Source organism: Heliangelus exortis, chromosome 2, assembly GCF_036169615.1.
Source record: "Heliangelus exortis chromosome 2, bHelExo1.hap1, whole genome shotgun sequence".
NCBI classification, from domain to species: Eukaryota; Metazoa; Chordata; class Aves; order Apodiformes; family Trochilidae; genus Heliangelus; species Heliangelus exortis.
Window position 1 is genome coordinate 47,539,000 of NC_092423.1, and position 22,853 is coordinate 47,561,852.

A 22,853-nucleotide genomic window follows, 5' to 3' on the forward strand; every position below is an offset into this window, starting at 1 on the left:
TCCGATAACTAAAACTTCCCCTTCAGGAATATTATTTCTGTTTCCAAACCCAGTCTCCAAGGAAGGGAAAAACACAGAAACTAATAAACTTGGAAGTGTATTTATAGAAATAAAACAGTTCTTCTGAAATCTCTAATACTTTATTGATTAGATACTGGAGAAGCAGATTTAGGGTTCTGCTGATGGCAAATAGTGCACAGTTCATAAAGAAGACTCTTTTTAATAGCTGGCACGTGGATAGGAAGAAGATGAAAAAAAATATTTTACACAGCAATCTGCAGTAATCTGTAGAAAGACACTCTGTTAAGTGACAGGATGTCAGTGTGATTTCTTCAGAAGAAGCCTGGTTTGCTCTAATTATGAAGAAATAAATGAATTCCAGTATTAGTTTGACTGAGAATTAATCCAAGGGTCTAAACAGTTTACTGTGGGGTCCTCCTGTAATATCGCAAATATGAAGGGATGTAATTTGCTAAAAAAGAAGTTTGCTAAAACCTAGGTCTGTGTTTTGGCTTTTCTTTAGTCTATACCTGCAGGAGGGCACAAGGGAGGCTACTAAACAATGTAAGATGAATAGATAATGCATAGAAGTAAAAGAAAAGTTGCAATTAAATTATACTTAACTTTTGGAAGTAAACATTCCTACAGACATTGTCTTTCATACCTTGCTTATATTTGCCTTAACATCCTGCTAAATTTAACAAAGCCATTCTTCTGAGCCTTGAGATTCTTGTCATTTTTATGTGAAGCAAACTGAAATCTAATCAAGTAAAATCTCTGAAGTTTGGAAATTATATTTGGATTTTTTTAAAATTCATTTCCCCATCCTTCCAGACACAAACGTGCTTTTGCATATTTGATTTATCTTGATTGATTAATTTAATAAGCTAGGTGCTGAAAAATCAAAGTGGCAAGAGTCTCAGGTAGCATCTTAGGTAGCTTTAAATTACTACATATATGGCTCAGCTCCCTTGTTATTTGGCTGACAACTCTGGTTGTATTTTTTTTCCATTAGGCTCAGAGTCTTCCAGCAGTGCTGGCTCCTCAGGATCCCTGTCACGAATACATCAGCCTCTCCAAAGTGCATCTCTTGTCCCTGGGGTGACAGCCGGCTCTTCAGGCAACGTGTCCTACCCTGAGAATGGGATGAGTGGCCAGGTGGCCCCCAGCAACACCAGCTACATCATTCTTCCACTTGAAGCTGCAGGGATACCTCCTGGCAGCATCCTTCTCAACCCGCACACAGGTGAGTACGATGCTCTCCTGCCTGGTATTGCCCTTTCCATTGTCATCTGAGAAACTGGAAAGTTTCATGTTTCTAGAGACATTTTCCTTGAAGCACTTTATGAGAAAGCAAGCAGCAAATGTATGTAGGAATGAATTTGGCAGGTTGTTTTGTTTTGGTGGAGTTTTTTTTGGTTTTGAGGGGGTTTTTTTTGTTTGGTTTTTTGTGGGGTTTTGTTTGTTTGTTTGGGGGGGGTTTGGTTTTTTTTTTTTTTAATCTGCAGGGAAAGCTGGATTGGCTTTCTGAGGCTGTTGTGGCAGAGCTGGTAGGAAGCCAGCCCACTCATGCTGCCCCAGACAGGATGTTCATCTTTTAAAGTCCTGGCATTCCCTGGCTGCGAATCCTCTGAGATCCCTTTAGCTTCAGGAAGGACAGACACTCTTCCATATCTAGCATTTGCTAGAAGTTCTAGAGACTGTGTTTGACAGCAGAAGCATTTCAGAAGGCTGGAAGACTGTATTTGAATTGGCCCCTCAGAGTTAATTTCCTTTTGTGATTAGCGGTTGAATTTAAATCGGAAGCATTGTAATAATGAAAAATCACAATCTCTTTGATTTGGCACCATGGCCCTCGCAGTTAGCAGCATGGTGATGCTTGAACAAGGCATTTGCAGCCACCCAAGCACTGTGAATGCTTCAGAAAGCATTTGCTGAAAGTTGAAGGCAATTTTTTACATCTTTGGTCCAGATGAAGTCTGGATAATGTTACACTGTTTTTTCCCCACAGTATTGTCATGACGACATTAAAAAAGTTCAGGGAGGTTGAGACTCTGGTGCTTCTTCAGTGTTTTGCACTTTTGCAGTGACCATAACGAGCTATGCTGTCAACCTTAGCCAAATTACTCTGGGTTTAAAATAGCAAAGCTTACAGTGCAATGTATTTTCCATTATACAGGAAGCTGAGAGTTGAACTCCAAATATTTTTTCAGAGTCCTTAAGGAATTCAGGGAGCTTCTTCTTTGCGGATTTTTATTTATAACTAGTATTTATTTGACGATTTTTCTTTACAGCCAGTATTTTCTGTATATTACAGCCATGTGTTCCAATATTTTGCTGCAAATGAGTAAAGCTTATTTGTGAATTCACTGCTAAAAATACTTGTTTAGTCAGAATGCAGTCATAAAAAACCAAAAGCTGCAGTGTTGTAAGAAAAACACAGCCTTGACAAACTATTTTATGAACTTTCCACAGATGTTTAGAGATAGCAGTATCTGGGATTTATGTGTATATAAATATATATGTATATGTGGTGTATATAAAGCCAAGGAGGAGTTCTTGTTTCTTTAGAATCAGATGTGATCAGTTCATTCCAGAGAGATGACTTAGAAAAGCACATGTTTGTGCAAGTTTACTATTCATGTGGACTTTTTTTCAGGCTATTACATTATTGACATGGCAGCCTAATACTGTCAGCATCGATGGGGATCTTAGTCTTTTCTTAGAATGCCTCAAGGAGAGGACAGAATGGGAGATGGGCATAAGACAAAATGCCTCATTATTAATTTACCCATTCCTTTTGTTCTGGTAGCTGACAGCTTTGTCTGTAACTCTGGAATTTCTTGGCCATTACAGAGGGCATATTGTGTGCTGTACAAATCTCAGCAAGCCTAGCCAGAAGTCCACCCATAACTGAGGTGACAGGACTGAGAGAAACAAGTGAAAGGAGTTGCTGCTGCTTCAAGCCCACCAGCAGCTGAGAGATTGTGCTCCTTCCTGGAGCTGTCAAGGGCAGAGGCTGCAGCTCACCACATTTGCAAGTCAGAAGAGCTGTTTAAAAGGAACATCTCCTACATCTCCTACATCAACTTAGCACTTTGCAGCAGCCAGCTCATATTTTGCCCTGGTACCTAGGGAGTCTTAAAGATCTGCCATAGGTATGGTGCTTTTCAATGCAACCACTAGACCAAAGTTCCCTCCTAGCATTCCCCATTGTCTGCAGAGGCAGAATCAAGAGCTCTGTGTGTGTTGGTAGTGTTAATATTCAGGGAGCAAGTGTTCTTGTGTACATTCAATTTTGCTTTTCTTTCAAACCACATTCTTTTGTTTCTGTAGCTCCCTTGTAAATACATGCATAACAAAGAAAATGGAGAGAGCAGATTCTATTAAAGACTGAAGTACTTGTCTCAGGCGTATAGCTTCATGCTGCTACCTGTGCTGGAAGCCAGGCTGTACTGTAGAGTCTACTGTGTTTTTAACATGCAGCAAAATACATGCTGCAAATTTGCCACTCTTTGGGCTAAGAATCTTTGCATCTTATTAGGGCAATGTTACAAAAGAAGCTCCATAGGGAGGAGACTTAGATTGCTGGATGCTGTGATCAGCTATCAAAGTGATGAATGCTGTCAGAAACATAGATGAAGAGAAGACAGTTGAAAGAAAAGGAAAAAGGAGCTTTGTTTCCTGTAATGAATAGATTTTCTTTCCCTGTGTAACTCCATTCCTTAGCTCTTTCTTCTCCTCTTGCAGAGTGGTTACTTCCCATCTTTTTTTCTCTTTTGATCAACACTCTGTCCTTTAAAGATCTTTGCTTCATTTCACACTATATAGTCACTTACTGTGCCAGGCCACTAATGACAACCACAGGCACTGTCAGTATCTTCCTGCTCTGATTGTACCTCTCAGCTCCTTCTCAGGTGTTGGCATTCCATATGTCCTTTTCCACATTCACTATTTCCTTTGTTTCTTCCCCTTCCCTGGACAGACAAGCATCTTGCTTGCTTTAGGTAAGGACCATTTATGTAGCTGTGCTGTTTTACTCTTCATTCCACCTATTTCACTGGTCTGTTTTACCCTTTAAAGGATTGCTCTTCACAAGTTCTCAGACTTAGCCCCTTTGACAATTTAGGAGCATTCACATTTCATTCTTACTCCTTTAAATAACATCATAATTTATGTCCTTCTATCAGGGCCACAGTTCATAGCTTAAAAATGTCTTCCCTCTTACCATCTGATCTCTCCTTTTCACTTCCTTATTTTAAGATTTCTTCATAAAAGGTCTTTTTTTTCATCTTTAAAAGTATCATAGGACATTTTCAGTTCCTCATCCTTAGCTGAGCCTTGAGAAATGCTCTTTATGGCTTCCCTTAAGCAACTGGTGCAGGCTTTGGACTTCCCCAGTCTTCTAAAGGATTTCTGGAGCCTGAGACTCTCAAAGTAAGGGTCTGTTGTGCTCATCCATTGTGCTCATAGCAAGAAGCAGAAAATCACTAGTGGAAAGAACTGCCTTGTACTTCTTTTCTACTCACTCTAACGATGACTTCTCACTGTGAGTGTGAGACATGCCCAGTGTAATATGGCAACTTCATCCAGAAAGTTTTCATGCTTCAAAGAGAGAAAGCAAGTTTTTTTACCTGGTGCTCCTCATACACATTCTGATTAATAATAGGGAGGAATGTAAAAGATGAGGATTAGATAGAACAGGTGACATTTATGGTGTACGAACCAGAAGTTCATTTTTCTCTGTCACTCCTGGTCATTGAATGCCTCCTGATCTCCCACTTTATCTCAGGAATTCCTACTTCAGTTACCTACTTTGTGTTATCACTTCTCTACTAAATTTCCTTTTTTCTCATTGAAACATCTGCAGTTCCTTGGATTTATGAATTTATGATGGGAATTAAAAGAGAACTGGGGTAATGGAAAACATTTTCCCTACCATTTTGGTTTTGTTTTTAAGACAATGACTTGGGTACACTTTTTTTGTTGTTTGTTTGTTTGTTGTTTTTTTGTTTGAAGTGCTTTTGCAACTTTACTTCTCTGAGCTAAAATATCTGAAGCAGAAAGAATTCAGCAACTTAGTAGAATTTTTGGTGGAATTTGTCCTGTTTATAAGAGATTTTCAAAGGTATTGGAAGTATTTCTTCCTTGATAGCTTCCAGTGCTCCTTTGATTATGTAGGGCACAGCTCTTAAACGTACAGCGTTACACTGTTGGAATGTGTTAACAAATTAGTAACAAGCAAGGGTGGGTTTGTAGTTTTTACCTTTCCATGCAAAGTGCTGTGTAAAAGGAGTAGTTGTGTACCTTTGACTGAATATTCTCCAGTATTTGCTCCAGAGTTCAATTTTAGTATTAACTGATTCATTGAGTCACTCCAAGTAACCATAGCACTTGAATCATCTTATAACTATGGTAACTTTCCTCCCATTCCTTGGAAAGTCACGCTGCCAGAACAAGTATCTGCTAAAGAGCAGAGCAGTCAGTTAAAGCAAGGCTGCATGATTCCATACGGAAAACAGCACGTTTGCAAAAGTGGTGAGCAAAGGGTGGGGTGGGTTTTTTTTCAGGTCAACCGTTCGTAAATCCCGATGGCACACCGGCAATATACAACCCTCCCAGTGGCCAGCAAACCATGAGGAGCCAGATGGTGGGACAGTCTCAGCAGCAGCCTTCCTCCCAGCAGCCTCAGCAGGTTCAGCAGCCACAGCAGCAAATGGCAAGTCATCTTGTCACACAGGTAGGTGTGGTGGCCATTGGAAAAAGAGAAGAAGCTCTCAGAGATACAAAGGATGATCGTAAAGGGTAGGAGGGAAGGATGCAGTTAGAAATATTAGGATGTCCTTTTATTTTGAAAGAAATAGGAACTATGACCTGTATTTTCATTGTGGATGAATATGGACAGGGAAGATTCCTTTTTCAATTCCATCTAAAGGATGGTGTCATTTTGAAAAGGATTATTAAGAGAATTAGTATGCCTACGTAAATTTATTTTGCAAAAATCACCCTTAGGTGAAAGCTGAAGTATTCATTCTCAGACTAGTGCAGTCTGTAATGTTCCCCAAAGAGATGGAGACCTTTCCTTGTCCCTTTCAACAGCAGAGGTGTGAAGTCAAAGAATCAAGTACAACACAGGACTCTACAAACTCCTCCACATCTGGTTAAATCAGGCCTGAGCTTTAAGCATCCAGGTCTGCAAGCACTCCCACCCCAGAGCATGGTTCTTCTGCCTGCACCCCATGTTCTGGCCATGACCCTGCTCTAGGCTGGAAGAACCTTTGGAGGTACAGGAGAAGAGGTGAAACAGCAGCATAGTTTGGGCACAGACTCAGCTCTCTGGCCCCTGAGCTGGCCTTGACACATGGGCAGATGTGGCTGAGCATGGGCAGCAAGGTTTGGGTCTGGTTCAAACTTAATTTTGTGGACTGTGTGCCTGCTCAAGCAGAGCAGAGCAGGTGGAGGAAACTACTCAAGCAAGAATCCCACATCCTGCTTACTCGCAGAGCAGCCAAGATCTACTATGGATTTTGTGTGGATTTATAATTTGTCATGGTTTCATCACAGGTTACCCAGAAGTACAACGTTTAAGTTCAGAGAAATTGCTTCATATTTACTGACACTTGCCACTGCCACTTGTTTGTGGCCTTTATTTCTTCGTTTGGTCTTAGCGACTTTAGAAGACAGAGGTAGTAGCAAACCTGTGTAATACTCAAATTAAATGGGATTAAAACTAAAGGAATAGTAAAGATATTCCAAAGTAATCATGCTGTAGAAAATTGTTCTTTCACTTAGATAAACATCTGCTTCAAGATGACAGACCTGTCTCTGTTGTTAATTTGCAGCCTGTTCTTTGTCATTTTTTTAAGGCTATTGTGTTCTGCCAAAGCACCTTTATAATCATTATTCCTTTGCCTGTGACACACTCTTGAGTTAAATCAGTCATTGTCAGCAAAATTCAAATATACATTTAGACTGTTCTGCTCTTCCATTTTTTTCCTCTGTAAATTAAACGTAAAATAATAATCTGGCTTTGCCTCACATCAGTAATAAGAAGGTGTAGCTGTGGCTTCATTTAATCTAATAGTCATCAAATATATGAAAATAGGCAGAAAAATCCATAATAAAGAATTGTTTGGTATAAGGCTAACATGAAGACTAAAGTCTTGCTATCTGACCTCTTGTATTTGGGCTGGTGATGAGTCACCTGCATTTTCAGAACTGTGCTTGTGATCTTTGTTCTCAGTAATGGAGTTTGTTGTTGTTGTTATCTATCTCAAAGTAGGTTATATTTATTATCTTTCACTGTGTTTATTTTGCAGCCTGTTCAGGCAATGCAGCCATCTTCTCAGTCAGTCCAGTATCCAGCAGTTTCTTATCCTCCTCAGCATCTCCTGCCAGTCTCGCCAACGCAGCAGTTTTCTGTGGTACTAAAGATTTTTTATTATTATTTTTACTTTTATTTTTTGCTTTCCTTGAAGTTGGGTGCATGAGCACGAGTGTGCCAGCCTTTGAGGAACACTGCGAGTGACATCTCATGTGAGAGCCCCATTTAAATCCCCTTTTGTCTTAACATTTTTGGTATTGACAAGGATTTTGTAAGAGCTGATTCTGGTTATCTGACCTGCAGGATGATGTCAGGAGCAGGGCTGTCTAAGTGGTTAGCAGAGCCTCCAGTAAATGTTTTGTTATGGCTGTGGTAGGAGCTTGTGTCTCCCCACTTTATGTTGAGGGAGCTTCACTTGCTAACCGGGGGCATTTGAGATTTGGGTTATGTCCCTTTTATGTCCATGCAGGCTGAAGAAGAAACCTCAATAAATCATTATTTTTTATTTTATATTATTTTATCAGTATATTAAATCCACTGCCTGGATTTACCCCCTAATGATACCAGAAGACTTGGGAAACACAGTGGTGGTGAACCAGCTGCAAATGGTGTGGTACGCTACGCATCATGACAAAGCACCAATGGGGTTGTATAATAAAAACAAATAGTATGTTCTTCTGGAGCCTGAATCTGGCTTGGTGCTTACAGGGCTAAGATTATACTGTTGTAAAATGAGGCTGACATTTTAAGAGGCACTACAAGATTCTTTTCTATTTTTCTCTCTTGCTCTGGTAATCTTGTTTATGACTGGTATTTTTCCCAAGGTAGAGATGTCATGTTGGTATAGTAAGAGATGGAAACAAAGCTGAACAGACCCTTGGAGCTAAAATAATGTTGTTAATGTCTGGTAGATGAACACTACCATTTAAAGGATAATAAAAAATGTTTCATGCTGAACTGAAGTTGGATAGCACAGTGCTAGTTCTCTTGAAAAGTGTCGTGCAGGCATCTCGGGTTGTAGTGATGTTCTGGTCACAGGACGACTGATATTTTTAGTGTCAAATTTAATCATGAAACTTTACATGAATTAATGTCTTCAGTGTACGCTGTGTTGTGCACACAATGTATAAATTATAGGGTTTTGAAGCTCTTGGTCTGTTGTGCAAATCCAGAGACATTCAAAGCTCAGTGAAGTTTCTCATAGAATCTGCTTGCCAGTCAGTCACCATCCATCTAACTAATATCCTAGCTTTTTTAAGAAACAGCTTCAGTCAGTACAATTAGTGCCTGAATATGGAGGTAGGATTATGGTAAAGTGACCAGCATTATTTTCTTAAGCCAACTAAATATTACCCAGGAGTGATTAAAATGATGTCCCCGTGGTATGTGCTCTCAGAGCGGTACAGTGAGTTTCTTGCAGTGCTTTCCACCAATAAATATTTGTGGTGTTTGTTTGGTTTTTTTCCTATTTTGAACTTTCCTGCCAATAAATACATTGTGGTGCAGGATGGTTTGGGAGCATGAACATCACAGGGAGAGTTACAAAATTGAAGAGGCTCCTTTTAAAAGATAGCATTGATGCTCTAAGTGAAAAGCATTTTTATAGTGCTTATTCCCTGTCCATGAGGTGATATAAGGAAAGGACTGTTATCTGCATCTTAGTACACAGTGGAGGTTTCTGCTGAATTTATTGCCATATAAAATATGTTTTAATCTTTAGTATTTGAAAATATGTGCACAAATGAAGATGCATGGAACACATTTGTAAATCTTCGACTGTCACAGAATAAACTTGAGGGTATTGATTGGTATGGATCTTATTGCAAGAGACTGAACAGATACTGCCTAGAACCTGTGTACCATTACCAGCATGTAATGAGACTTAGTTCAATTTGCTTTATTTGGAATGTTCATTCTGCCACAGATTTCTTTATTTCCCCCCTCCAGTCAAATAAAGTACTTGTTTCCTTCCAACACTGAATAAAAAGCTTTGAAATAGCAGATGAGAGCTTAGGTTTTTATACCTTCTCTATGTTTACAACCTTGGATTTTCAAAACAGTCCAAAACTGAAAAAGTCTGCACCTGAATCTTGATGAATTCCTCTTAAGATCATTTTGAAACCCAGGTGAAATTACCTGCATGTGTTTGGCTGAGGAATTCTCTCTTTGGGGGAAGAGGTGTTCAAAACATTATTTTTGCACCCTTTATGTTTAAAATGTCTTCTTCTGAAGACTTTAAAGTTTGCTTGTCATTTTGGAACAAAGGAGGCGGGGGAAGCAGGGCAAAAGTCATAAGAATTGACTTCTGAGGCAAGAAATACTGTTCACCTTGCAGTTTGGAAGTCTTTGTTAAAGCATTTCCAGTGATTTAGTGATTTTCATTTTAATTGCCTCCATTTTTGCAGATACCCATGCAAAGTTTGGCACATATTTGAGCTGAGTGATTCCTTTTCCCCCCTCATGCTCTGCTTGAACCTATTTGCTTTTGCTAATTTGCCTGTCTGCTGCAGACATGGTGTCTCCATCATTTTCTCCTGCTTTTTGCCCTGCAGCGAGATGACATGACAACACAGTTTAACCAGATGAGCTTAAGTCGTCAATCATCAGGAGACAACCCCGAATCACCTTCTGGTCCTGTCTACCCATCACCCATCTTGCAGCAGCCTGCCCAGCAGACGGGTTACATTATGGCTTCCCCAAGTCAGCAGCTTCCCCCAGGAGGCTTTACAGGTTCAGGTCCACCAGTATCCCAGCAAGTGCTGCAGCCACCTCCGCCGCCCCAGGGCTTTGTGCAACAACCACCACCACCTGCTCAGGTAGGCAAAACCTCCACCACCAGTTTGGCATGGTGCTCATTATGACATTGTAAAGAAAATATTAAAAAAACCCAAAAAAGCAACAACAAAAAAAATCCTATTCATATTCTAGATATTTTTTTTTCGCCTTTGGTAAAAAGCTCAGCAGATTTTTAGGCAGGAGGAAACTTGCAAAGCCTCTGTTGTTTCCTGGGTTCAGCAACTGCTTCCCCACCCTCAAACCATTTTCTGAGCATATGTTCATACTCCAGGACACGTCTGCATATTAATACGAAGGAGGAGGATGAATAAATATCCATAGTTCTTCTTCCCTTTCTATATACCAAAAGAGCAACATGCACATCAGCCCAGGTAGTCGTTAATCATATTTAATTGACTTGAACATGTGAGGTGTCACAGATCAGTAATTTTAACTGTCTTCCTGAAGACTGATTATGTTTTACTGTTCACTACCAAACATCTCTACTTGTCTCCTGGGTACCTTTACAGAATATTGAAAGTGATTACTGTCAAGAAGTAAAATGCTCAGATGACTTTCTGGCCCATTTTCAAGGCATACACTTTAAAAAGCCAAATTTTTTTTATCCAATTATAGATAACTTCATTTAAAGTCTACTTTAAAATTTTATTAGTGGCACTTCTTCTGTTTTCACTTTATCCTTTGGAAGAAACTGTATAAAAATTAAGTAAAAAACCCTTTACTGTTACTTTTAAGAGTGTTGTAAGAGTGTTGTAAATCCTACTGTGTTTTGTTGCCTACTTCTTACCGAAAATCTCCATTTGTGTTTGTTAATGGGATTTGGTATTGCCACAGTAATGAAGAATTTATACTGTTACAGTGTTTTAAGTGGGCTAGAGATCTAGTTAATTAGATCACTAATTAGCACTAAAAGAAATCTGAAGACTACTGGATGTTCGCATCCCACAGAGGACTGTGGCATCCATAGTTTCTGTAGTTACAAACTATGCTGCCATTTTTTCTGAGAAGGCTTGCTAAAAATAATTTTTAAGGAGCTGAAGTTCAACATTATGTGATTAAATAAAAATGAAAATATTGCTAGAGAAAGATTTCACTGTTTTTCAAATCTAGCCTTAAAAAAAAAAAAAAAAAAAAAAAATTAGGGGGGGAGGGCAGAAAAAAACGACCCAAAGAGCAGAATCCTCTGATTAAGCTGTCTCCCCATCTGAGCCACGTCTCCTAAGTGAGTAAGCAGAGGCTGTCCAGGCTTTTTTCCCAATGTGCAGACCCCCCTGGTGCCCTCAGTGTTTTCATGCATCATTTAATAAAACCTCACAACACTTGTAGTGAACCAGATAAATGTGAGCACCTCTATTTTACAAGCTGTCACCGTGCCAGGCGCAGCGATGCATTTCCCAGCCCCGCCGTCTGGGGCTTGCTGTGGGAGCAAAGGGGGCTGCAGCATCGTGCTGCCTGCCGTGGTGGGGGACCCCGCACCACTGCTTCTCCTCCCTAAGGTGAGACTGAGTTTGCAGCCTGCCCTGGGGTCTCCGCTTTATCCTTCCTCGTTGATTTTGCAGAATTTGTCCACAGGAGTGTTGGATTTCACCCCAGTGCACACAGCCGGGTTGCGGGAGTAGTGCTCATGCTGCCGGAGTGTTCCTTTGTGCAGATGGTTTCCCTCTGCTGTGGTGCTACTGGAGAGGCAGATGAACTTCTTTAGGGGACAAGTAATGAAGAGGTGCCTTTTCATATACAGGCTGCTGTAGGACTAGTACCGTACTGGTGTGTCTAATGGCCACTGTGTCTCCATCTGTACCTCCAATATGGTACGCACGAGCACTTTCCTCCTTACGTTGGAACGAAGTGGAAGGTTATCAAGGGTGAAAAAATATCTTTTGGGTTTGCAGCTACTTCAGTTATTTCACTGAAGAGTGGTTTATCCTCAGGGGTTGTAAAAAGGTGAGAAATTCAGTTCTTCCAGCTTCTTCTGTATTCGCTGCACCATGCACACCATTCATAGAACCACAGAATGATTTGGATTGGAAGGGACTTTAAAGATCACCTAACGCAAACCTCTCTGCCACGGACAGAAACACCTCCCGCTAGACCAGCTTGCTCAAAGCCCCATCCAACCTGGCCTTGTATAGTTCCAGGGAGAGGATGGGTATCCACAGCTTCTCCAGGCAACTTGTGCCAATGTCTCATCACCCTCACTGTAAAGAATTCTTCTCCAGCTTGTTTCTATTCCAAAAAATCCTTGTCAGATACCTGTGTGGAAGAGAGTGTGAGGGGTCCAATCCCTGCTGTCCATGTCTCCGTGCTGTGAAAGAGCCATGATCTACAAAGTGAGAGAGGGGCAGCAACTCTCTGCATCTGCTGGGAACTACTGATCAATGTTTCAAGTTTTAATTCATTGTCCTCAGCCCTAGAATGTGATATGGTGTTGTGGGTATGTGTATGGGAAATAAGGGATCCCTCATATAAAAAGATGAGAAAAGCCTTGGGAAATACTAGTTCTTCTGCCCTAACAGCTCAGCTTTCTGTGCAAGGCAGCTAGACCCTGACTCCCTGCCCTGCCCATGGCAAAACTTCACTGTACCTATTGGCAGTCTGAGTCACCTCTAAGTCTTTTAGGCTTAGATCAAATAGTAAGGCTGTTCTCAGATGCCAAAAGAGAGGGTCTGAGGCAGTATTTAAAAAAAAAAAAAAAAAAAAAAAAAGGCAGGAAAAAATGTAATGTAGGCAAAACATTGTGTGATGCATTAATCAGTGCAATGCAATCAATGTAAAAGCACTTCTACATTGTTAAATGTTTTTACATTTTAAATGTTGCTATTGAATTTACACCAGTAAAAAAGAGGTTTGACTCTAATGGCTAATTAGTTCCTGGAAATGCATTGCTGATGAGGTTCTAGTAGGTTGGCTGTGATATGCTGTGTGCTATTGGAAAGGAGCAGTAAAAACCTGGATGGAAGTCCTGTAACTATGATCATTTCCTTTGAGAGCTGAAAGGAGGAGAAAGAAATGCTCTCCAAGCCTACAAACCCTATGGTGTTGCATTTAAATTATTATCTTTTGTATTAAAGTTCAATTAAATATGTCTCTACAGCTGATCTCAAAGGTTCTCCCAGTCTGTATCAAAGCAAAAGCAGATTGAGTTTGAAATGACATGCATAAGAAGTGGTGAGAGGACCTCTTGAATTTCTTTTGCTGCTTCTTTCATCACAGCTATTCCCCAGCTTGACAACAGTCATGATTTAAGAACCTGAAAATAATGATCTGCCTTTGTTCAGCCAATTGGAAAAAAACCCCAAAACAACCAACAAAAAACCTCAGCCATCAGCCTGGGTTTGCTAAAAGGGACTTCTAGTGGGAAATTCCTGTTTGCTTTCTGTATCACAAATAGCAAGCATACATCTTTAATTTCTCTGGGGTTCTTTTTCTATTTTTAATTTTCTTCTTTTTCGATGGCACTTCTACAGTCCTTATGGGCCCAGGCACTTCAACAAGGGTCCACGATTTCTTTTTGCAGCACTCAGTGGTGCTTGTCATTGCTTTGCCTCTGAAAATGAAGAAATGGGAAAACTGCAAGTTCTATACCAGTGGGAAACGATACGCATCCTTAAAAGTTATTTTCACTTCTGATTCATTCTTTCTGGGAGGTATGCTGGCAAAATGGTGTCCGAAAATAAGATGACATGAATTCTTGGGGAGGCTTGGAGAAGTAATACACATGTGGAGGGATTTTTTCACCTGAATTAATTTGGTGTCATCATCAATTTTAGCTGTCTCTTTGCAGAAGCTCTCTCCTTCAGAGTACCTAGGTACCCTAAAACAGAAGTCTTTATTCACAGCACGCATCCTCTAGCAACCTTGTTGAGAAGGTTGAGGACTTACTGCAAGAGAGTCTTTCTTTGATCTCAGAAAATTATATTGGAGGACATTCTACAGTTGTACACGAGACACTTTTTTTTTTTTTTTTTTAATTACTGTAATTATTACGAAGGCAGGGGGTGGAGGAGAAAGATCCCATTTAGGCAACTGTAGCTGTCATTAGCAGTAGTGTCACCATCTCTAATCATCTGAATGAAGGTGTTAATTCAATCCTAAATGATACTAGCAACTTCAAGAGAAACCAGAATACCTGTCTGGTGGTAGAATCAAGCTGTAAGTCAGTAGATAGTTAAAGAAAGTTAAATCAGCCTGAAAAATGTGTGGAATCCTAATCCTATGAGGATTTCTTATGAGGAGGTAAACAACATACCTATGAATTTAAGGGGTGCTTCTAGAGAGCAGAACAAGGCAGATCTGCCCTGGCAGTGGGTTTCAAAGTACACGGACAGAAGAAAGAGAAAGCCAGTGCTGCATTGAGTCTCTGCCCATCATCAAGAGACAAAGCACATTGGAAGGAGGTAGAAGTCATGCCTGTTCATGCCATTTCATGAGCATTTCTGAAGTCATGGGCTCAGTTCTGTTACAGTTTAAGTTAAATAAGAAAATACTATGCATGAGAGAAAAAATAGAATGCATTAGAATGCTCATCCTACAAACAAGGCAAGTATTCACCTTCAAATAAGAATATCCAAGGGGATAAGGATCATTTGTCAACTGCTTTCTTGGTATTATTGAAAGAGGGGAGATTTTTCACAGCATCAAGCATTAAGATCAAGAAAATATGTTTTTAGGCTAAAGAAGGCAGCATTTATTTAGGTTATGTTCTTTTTTTTTTAGGATAGCCATATAGTTGTGTTGGCATGCTTGTTAGTGCAGTGGAAACTTCCTGGCTATGTGAAAAAGTATGTTATACAAGCAAAAGGTCCAAGGTTAGGTTGTTCACTCATATGGGAAAGCAATTACAGAACAACTTGGCTGCTACAGAAATTTAATGTTTTTTGGTTTAGAGCACATAAGCAAAGGTGTTAGCAATACTGACGTCATGAAAAATTTAAAAAATAGAGTAGATGGGCAGAGTAGATGAATTAAATTATACTTGTTATCTCTGATTCCTCTAACCCCACTGTTCACTAAAGTAATATAAGAAAAGAAAAATAACATCTTTCACTTCACTCCTTAGCCACAAAAGACCTATTTCATCTGTGTCTATATTTTACAGCAAGCCCTTCTTTTAATGTCTGATTACCTTAAAAAAACAACCAAAACAAAAAAACAAAAACAAACCCCAACCATTCTTTGCAAATCATGTGCGCACAGTTACTGGCAAATTCATCCATAAATCTTTCTAAACAAAATTATTTTTTTTACCAAATACTCATATTGCTAACATTTTTCAGGCTGATAGATTGTGCTCTGATAAGGTTCTAAATGGAGTATATAGCAAATGCATTCCAGTGAACCAAGAAAATGAGAGAGCTGGAGAAAACTCTGACTAACTCTGAGATGTTACTTGTGTGGTAAAAATAAAGAAGTGTTTACACATTACTGTGAATGCTTTAGTCTACAAATATTTTTTTATACTAAGCATGTTTAACTATAAACCTCACTTCAAAGCCTGTGTTCTTTAAAGTGTATTTAAAAGTAAATATCTACAGAACCTTTCCAAAAGAGAGAATTCACATTGTTCTCATATGAGAAAAAAATGAGAAAGTTGAGGGTAAATCAAATAAATTTAAATTCCTTAAGTGAGTTTAAGGTGCTGCTAGGAAAAGTGACAATATTTCTGCAGGGGTTTAATATTCTATAATTGGTAGAATACAGTAATAGAGAATAAATTATATTTGAGAGGATGTCTACTCTATTGCCCTGCACCAAGGCAGCATTGGCTGTATTTAGACTGAATCTTGACACTTCTTTCAAGTCCCTTGTTGTACAATGTTGCTGGGAACAATCAGGTTTCCACAAGATGAGTTTATCACACTGAATTTGCCTGATTTACACTGCTATCATGTTTAAAGGATGATTTTGCACCTTAAATGTCTGGATCAACTTTCCTATACCTTGTGCTTTTTCTTTGCAGAGAATCTAATTGTGGTTTTGATCATTTTACAAAGACATTTTGCTTTTGTTACCTAAGTCTCTAACAAAACAAGCAGGGCAAGTGGAGGCTGTAGCCATTGGGTGTCACTCATTGTCTGGAGGGGGAATAGCTTACAACATCTTCCAGTGAAAAAGTTTTTAAGTTCTTGTTTTGTTTGTTTTTTTCTCTTCTGGTGTTTGGTTGAATCTATCTGGTATTATCAGAGTAGGGGAGGAAGGAAAAAAAAAAAAAAAAGAAAAGAGGATTTTCAGTGGTTGAAGAGAAAATAAATAGTTTGACCTGGAGGTTTCACTTCACCAACACTACCAAGTCCAGCTTTGTTGATCTTGATACTGATACACCAGTAGAGGCTAAGGGCTGACCTGCTAGAAAGCAGCTCTGTGGAAAAAGACCTGGGAGTTCATGTGGACAAGAGGATGACCATGAGCCAGCTGTGTACCCTTGTGGCCAAGAAGGCCAGTGGCATCCTGGGGTGCATCAAGAAGAGTGTGGCAAGCAGGTGAAGAGATCTTATCCTCCCCCTCTACTCTGCCCTGGTGAGGCCCCATCTGGAGCACTCTGCCAAGTTCTGGGTTCCCCGTTCAAGACAGACAGGGAACTATTGGAGAGAGTACAGCAAAGGGCTACAAAGATGATTAGGGGACTAAGACATCTCTCTGATGAGGAAAGGCTGAGTCACTTTTTAGTTTGGAGAAGACTGAGGGGGGAATCTTATCAGTGCTTACAAATACTTTAAGGGTAGGTGTCAGGAGGATGGGGCCAGTCTTTTTTTTTTTTTTCATTGGTGCCCAGTGTCAGAACAAGAGGTAACAGAGGCACAAAATTGAACATAGGAATTTCTATCTATGCATGAGGAGGTACTTACTTTGGGGGTATCAGAACAGTGGAACAGGCTGCCCAGAGAGGTCCCTTCCAGCACCTAACATTCTGTGATACTTTTCCTACCACAGTTACCTGTTTTGATGGTCTTCTAATTGCCCAGTTCACCATCCATACCCCCTTCTTGCCTAATCTTTTTTATCTATGCCGTCTTTCTCATCTGACATCTCTCTACGAAAGTTTCTAATCTCTGTTCTAATATCCTAGTAGTAAACAAAAGGATCAAGATACCTTTATGCTGCTAATACTTTATGTGGGTGATCATGTGGAATTTAGCTGTTCCAGGAATATTTCCTCCATGCAAATAAAAGTGGCAAAAGTAGTTCTTATTTTTGTATGAAAAAAAAAAAAAAAGCATTTGTTATGGCACTGTGCATATGTCTGAGTAGAATAAATACTACACAGAAAGAGGAAAAAAATAATAGCATGATTTATAAAGAAATGCTAAAAGATGTGGCAGAAGTTACAAGAGAAGCAATGTTCTCTCAAATCTGTGTCCTTCTCCAGATTGTTAATACAGAATGCAGCTGAATTCTGTCAGGAACCTGCAGCATCCACTGCAGCTGAAAATGAAAAATTTTTAATGTTTTGAACTTGCCAAGGGTCAGTTGCAAACTGTTTAGCTGAAATGTCTCAGTAATGGTGGTATAGTGAGTATAGGAAAAATGTTTATCTCCAGTCACCCCCAAACCTTCATGTTCACCTGCATGATAAGGTGGTGTAGTACTTTATTCTATAATGATAATAATAATAGAGGGGGGGAAATTTTGCAGTTTGCTGCCTCAGTGCCTACCCTTATCTTCTGCAAGAAAACAGCTATAATTGTTTCTTGAACTGTAATTGTGTTCTCACCAAGTGCAAGAGAGGTTTTACAGGGAAGGGTTCTTGTAAGGAAGCATGTAGCTGTTAAACAAAACTGTGAATTTAATAATTGTTTCTTACAAGTGTTAAGAACACACACACTCCATCTTTCCTTCTGTCTTGCTTGTAAGTACTTTTTACTCCAGGCCATTCTTTGCTTCAAATTGACCATTTTCTCCGGAGTTCACTTGATGGTCCAACATGCTGTCTGCGTGTATTATGTTGATACAAAAGGTATCTATTTTTCTGCATCATTTGGTACTTTAGTGTGATTCCTTTGGTATAGGTATAATGCTTTTTAGGCATTCTGCATGGTTTTGTCTCTTTCAATTAAAATTCTTTTATTCTTAAAGTGTCTGAGAAGAAATCTTGGCACTGATAGCTCTTTGCCTAGGAAAGATGAAAGCAAGCAGAAGTTCTTGAAGAGACACAGCACAAACCTCTCATTTTGATCAGTGTTACCACTAATATACCTGTTTTGAACTCTAGCTCCCCTCCCAGTTTTGTTTTATTTTGTGAGTTTATTTTTTAGAGTCCATAGACTCTGCTCTTCTCTTTTTTTGCAGATGCCAGTGTATTATTACCCATCTGGTCAGTACCCTACCTCAACAACTCAGCAGTACAGGCCCATTGCCTCAGTTCAGTACAATGCACAGCGGAGTCAACAGATCCCACAGTCTGCACAGCAAGCAGGTATTTACTTCTGTTACTCATTTCTTCAGCTGCTCACAGTGACTTTGCTGATGAAACCTACTGGAGGTGTTTTAATTTTAAATTTGAAGAGGGGTGGAGAAAGCTGGTCACTCTTCTGGTTGAAAATACAGTGAAAATGACAAATCGAGATGCTCTTTGCTTGGAGGTACCAAGCAATGAAAGAGAGGAGGCTCCATTCTCCACCTCTGCTGTCCTGCACGCTGTGCCATGTCCACAGTGTCCGTGCTCTAAGTGATGAGGTGCAGAGAGAGGCAGGAGGAAACTGGTGTGAGCATTCACATTGCAAGTTCAAGCCAACCATTGCAGTGTGTCCTTCATCCCGTGAATTTCCCAGAAGTTCATAAGGTTTGCAGTGACACGGAAGGGGCACAGATCGTGCTCCACCACCTTCTGCTTTTCCCAAGGAGCAGTGAGGGGGTCCATTTAGTTGGTACCCATCAGGACCAGCTGCCTGCAGTGCTGTGCAGCTGGAAGGGGGGCCGTTACACTGTAAGAGAGTGAGTAGCAGGTCTCACAGTGAACCGGTCTCTTTTCCTGCTGTGTTATGCCACTCCTGGTGACACCAGAGTGAGAGAGACACAGGCAGAGTTTGGCTGGTACATGGTAGGCGGAGGACAGGGGTTGTGCTCGTGAAAGGATCCTTGCATGTCAAGGGAATAAACAGTTCTTCTGATTCTAGAGAGTATTTTTCCCTAAGTTGTTGGTTGTCTATTTCTTTGGTGCACGTCTCCCCTGATAGTGTGTCTCAAACTCTAACTCCAAGGCATGCATGTGGGGTGGTGTTTCCTGGCAGGGCTTGCAATTGCAGACCTGCCAAGTGGGATAAAGCATTTATCTTTCTGTCTGGGTCTGGCAGAAACCCTTCTGAATGGCAAAGCAGGTTCCCTGCAAAGGCACTGATATAAAAGCCCCTTAAGATGTTTTAAGATGCAAGTCAAGAGCCCAGAGGTGAGTCGTGAACAAGACTTATGGGGTCATCCAGCCTGTCAACCTGTCTCTGTAATGCAACTACTGACAATTTTGTTCACGTTTTCTCAGGCACTGAGGGAAACAAAGACATGGCAAACACAGCTATTACTAAGGAATTGATTACTTTGTTTGTTTGGGTTTTTTTAAGCTGTTCTATATTCTAATAAAATGAGTGTTGTTTTCATCAGCGTCAGGATGGCTGACTGTGTCTGCTTTCATAACTTTATATTTATAAATTCCTGAGAGAGAAAAGGGTGAAATATTGCACAAAGGTAATCTGTCTATTCTGACTTCTCCTGCTTGACAGTCTGGTACCATATTTATTATCTCTGTATAGTGGGTCTTTGAACCTAAGTGCAAATCAACTTAAATGACATTATCTGGGTCTACTGTGTTGTTATAAAACCCCATTTATCAGTTTAATGCTACATCCATAGCATAGTGGAGATTATGGTAAATGAAGTGCACAAGAGATGGTCTGAAATACTTGAGTGATGTTTTGGAGGAGATCCAGCTATTTGATCTTGAAGAAATCCTAGTTTCAAAAATACGCTGTAGCATAGGAGCTCTTATGTTTGAATACAGACAATGCAGAGATGCAAATGCTAATTTTGTTTCTGTGTTTACTGCATCGTTTTCCTTACATGGGTGGAAAACATGAGTCAAGGAGTTTTTTTTCAAAATCTCTAGCACATCAGTCTTTTCCTGCAATTCACTCTTTCAGCTGCCTGCTCAGTTATAAATGTAATTCTTATCTCTTGTTTAAAAATGAAAACATTGTGACTACAGTTTAGACTCCCTGCTGTGGTAATGATTTTAAGCATTTAGCTATTCTCAGATCTTGAGACTTGGCTGAGAACAGATTCCTCAACCTGGTTCACCCTCTTGGTCTCAAATACATTCTTTCCCGTGGTCATTGCCCATATGCATGATAGGCATGCCAGGAAGCAGCTTGTAGTTTCCTACAAATTTTTTCTTGCAGATGGTGTAAGGATCATTCAGATCTATGTTCCTCTGCACCCCATGGCATTTGGAAAAAAAATAGCTTACCGAAATGTCATGTAATTTATGCTACAATAAAAGAGAAGCAAAGGAAAGTATATTATTTATGCTGCGGATTCATGGCAGGAGGTTCACTATAAGCACTGAGACACACAAAAACCAAAGGCTCAGTGATGATTTCATGTGGTTTCACACCCAGTGGCACTGCATCTGCTTTTTTTCCCACTCAGCCTGCCCACACACATACGTTTTGCTCCCGTGTGCCTTGTGGCATACCAAAAAAAAACCCCATTTAAATTTTCCTAGAAACTTGTATGTGGCTGGCACGTAGCATCAGAACCAGTGAGTGTGTCAGATGGGATTTTCCCTTCCCATGCAGCACAGGGAGCAGGAAGCTCAGGAGTGGGGATAACCAGAGGCAGGAAAGTGAAGACGTGAAGGAGAATAGCAGAGGTGAAGCAGAGGGCAGGTCAGGAATACTGAGGATGGGAAGGAGGCAGATGAAAAGATGATCTCTGAAGTGTTTTTTCCCAAAGACTTCACAGTGCTTGCTGCTGCTTTGGAGAGAGGATGGCTTTGATGAGAGAGGATGGCTGCAGTGCAGGCAGGCACCTGGGTGTCCAGGCTGTCTGCCCATACCTGCCGACTGGCTCATGCTGCAGCATGCACAGCAAAGGCAGCCTCAGCCTGGCAGCTCAGAAAAATGTTTTATTAAAAAAAAAAAAAAAAAATTGTCTTCTTGGAGAGGCTTTGCAAGCTTTCAAAGCAGTTGCAAGGAGTTAAGTTGACATTGGGCTGCAGAGGTCAAAGTTTGATCTAATGCCAGCAATTTGTTTTCATTTTTCTTAGAAAAGGTCTCTTCACGATCACAGCAATATTGATGACTTTAACAGCGAACAGCTAAAGTAAAATGTCAGCACAGCATCTGTGGTGGCTAAGGGAGCCTGTACTCTCCTGTGGCTCTGGTAAGAGAGTAATATTAAGTTAAAATGGCTCCAGGGCAGAAAAAAAGATGAGCTCACCTAAAATTAGATTAGCACTCTGGAAGCAAAAAATCATTTAGGGTGAAAGAGAAGAGCTTTTTTGTGTGTTTATTTACCTTTTTATGTTTTGGTTTGGTGGGGTTTTTTTTGTTTTGTTTTCCTAAGTGCTGGCTTGTGTTCTCATGCATGTGACCTATTTCTAGCAGAAGCCTGGTACAAAGAGAGTTGTCCCCGAAGATTTTATAAAAAACCCCTGCCATATGAATTACGTTTGTTTCTGTTGGTAGCATGGTCTGTAAACAGCAATACCTTCACTTGGATACATAACACCATTGCTCTTCTTCACTATGTTGCTTCTGCACCATTCCTGTGCCCAGTCCTGCACTATGCAAAGTTTTTCAAAGCGTTGCTGTTCAGTGGCACCAGAATCAAACCAACATCTGCCAAGGTTTAGGACATCACAGGTGGATTCTTAAGGTGTGTTCAGGCAGTTGTTGTCAAAACCAGCATGCTCATTTTTCAAATTACTTGGGTTTGTTTCTATTTGTTACTATTTTCTGCACACTGTAGCGATGATACTTAAGATAGTGTGGAATGCCCAGTTCTGTACTCAGAAGGAAGTATCATTTCTGTATTCTCATCTAGCAGTGCTCTATCAATTGCATATCTAACATCATCAGTATTTCATTCTGTAGTAATTATCTCTATTTCTGTAGTTTTGAAAGCTTTCAATCCTAGTTACTGTGCTTGAATAGAAAAATAGAGATATACTGATGATAAATCAGTCATGATTTGTATTTTACTGTGATAGAAGAAATCGTCAATGGGTTATTTTATATCTGTGATTCTGTAGTTGCTTTCATTATAGCAAATACTGTGCACTTCAAGGATTTTTTTATTCATAAAGTGATTCATAAACATGAGCTGGATAAGTACGTGAGTGTTACTTTGGGGTATGAAACTGTTCTTAATGCTATTCAACAAATGAACAAGCAGCAACAAATTGCATTATTTTTTCCTACTTTGGTTCATTGTCGTGTGTTGGCTGGATAATTTCAAAATGCAACAGAAATTTCATGGATAAAATAATATTTAAATTCTTGTTTGAGCCTAGTACTAAAAGGCAGATAGCTTGGTTTATCACACAGTTGTAAGGCAAAAATCTGTGACATGAGTACTGCGTCAGTAATGAAATCCTTTTGAGGAGATTAAAGCTAAGACTGATAGTATTTAGTTAAAAAATTTCCAGAGAAAGTTTATATTATAATATTTCTAGTAGAAATGAGATGGTATTTGGCACAATTGGATGGTCTACAATTCCTGCAATTAAAGTAATGATTTAGGATTT

At 39.9% G+C, this 22,853-nt stretch overlaps 1 protein-coding gene across 32 annotated transcripts in view; it reads left to right on the plus strand.

Annotated features, from left to right (window-relative positions):
- The window catches only part of ARPP21 (cAMP regulated phosphoprotein 21), a 198,265-nt gene that overhangs the window by 141,813 nt on the left and 33,599 nt on the right, over window positions 1-22,853 (plus strand). For 27 of the 32 annotated variants that reach the window (XM_071735977.1, XM_071735984.1, XM_071735985.1 and 24 more), the window contains 5 exons: window positions 1,016-1,246; window positions 5,571-5,740; window positions 7,320-7,424; window positions 9,877-10,140; window positions 18,404-18,530. In XM_071735977.1, the coding sequence (XP_071592078.1) occupies window positions 1,016-1,246; window positions 5,571-5,740; window positions 7,320-7,424; window positions 9,877-10,140; window positions 18,404-18,530 (897 nt within the window). The remainder of the gene's footprint in view (window positions 1-1,015; window positions 1,247-5,570; window positions 5,741-7,319; window positions 7,425-9,876; window positions 10,141-18,403; window positions 18,531-22,853) is intronic. The other 5 variants (XM_071735996.1, XM_071735997.1, XM_071735998.1 and 2 more) reach the window with 2 other exon arrangements.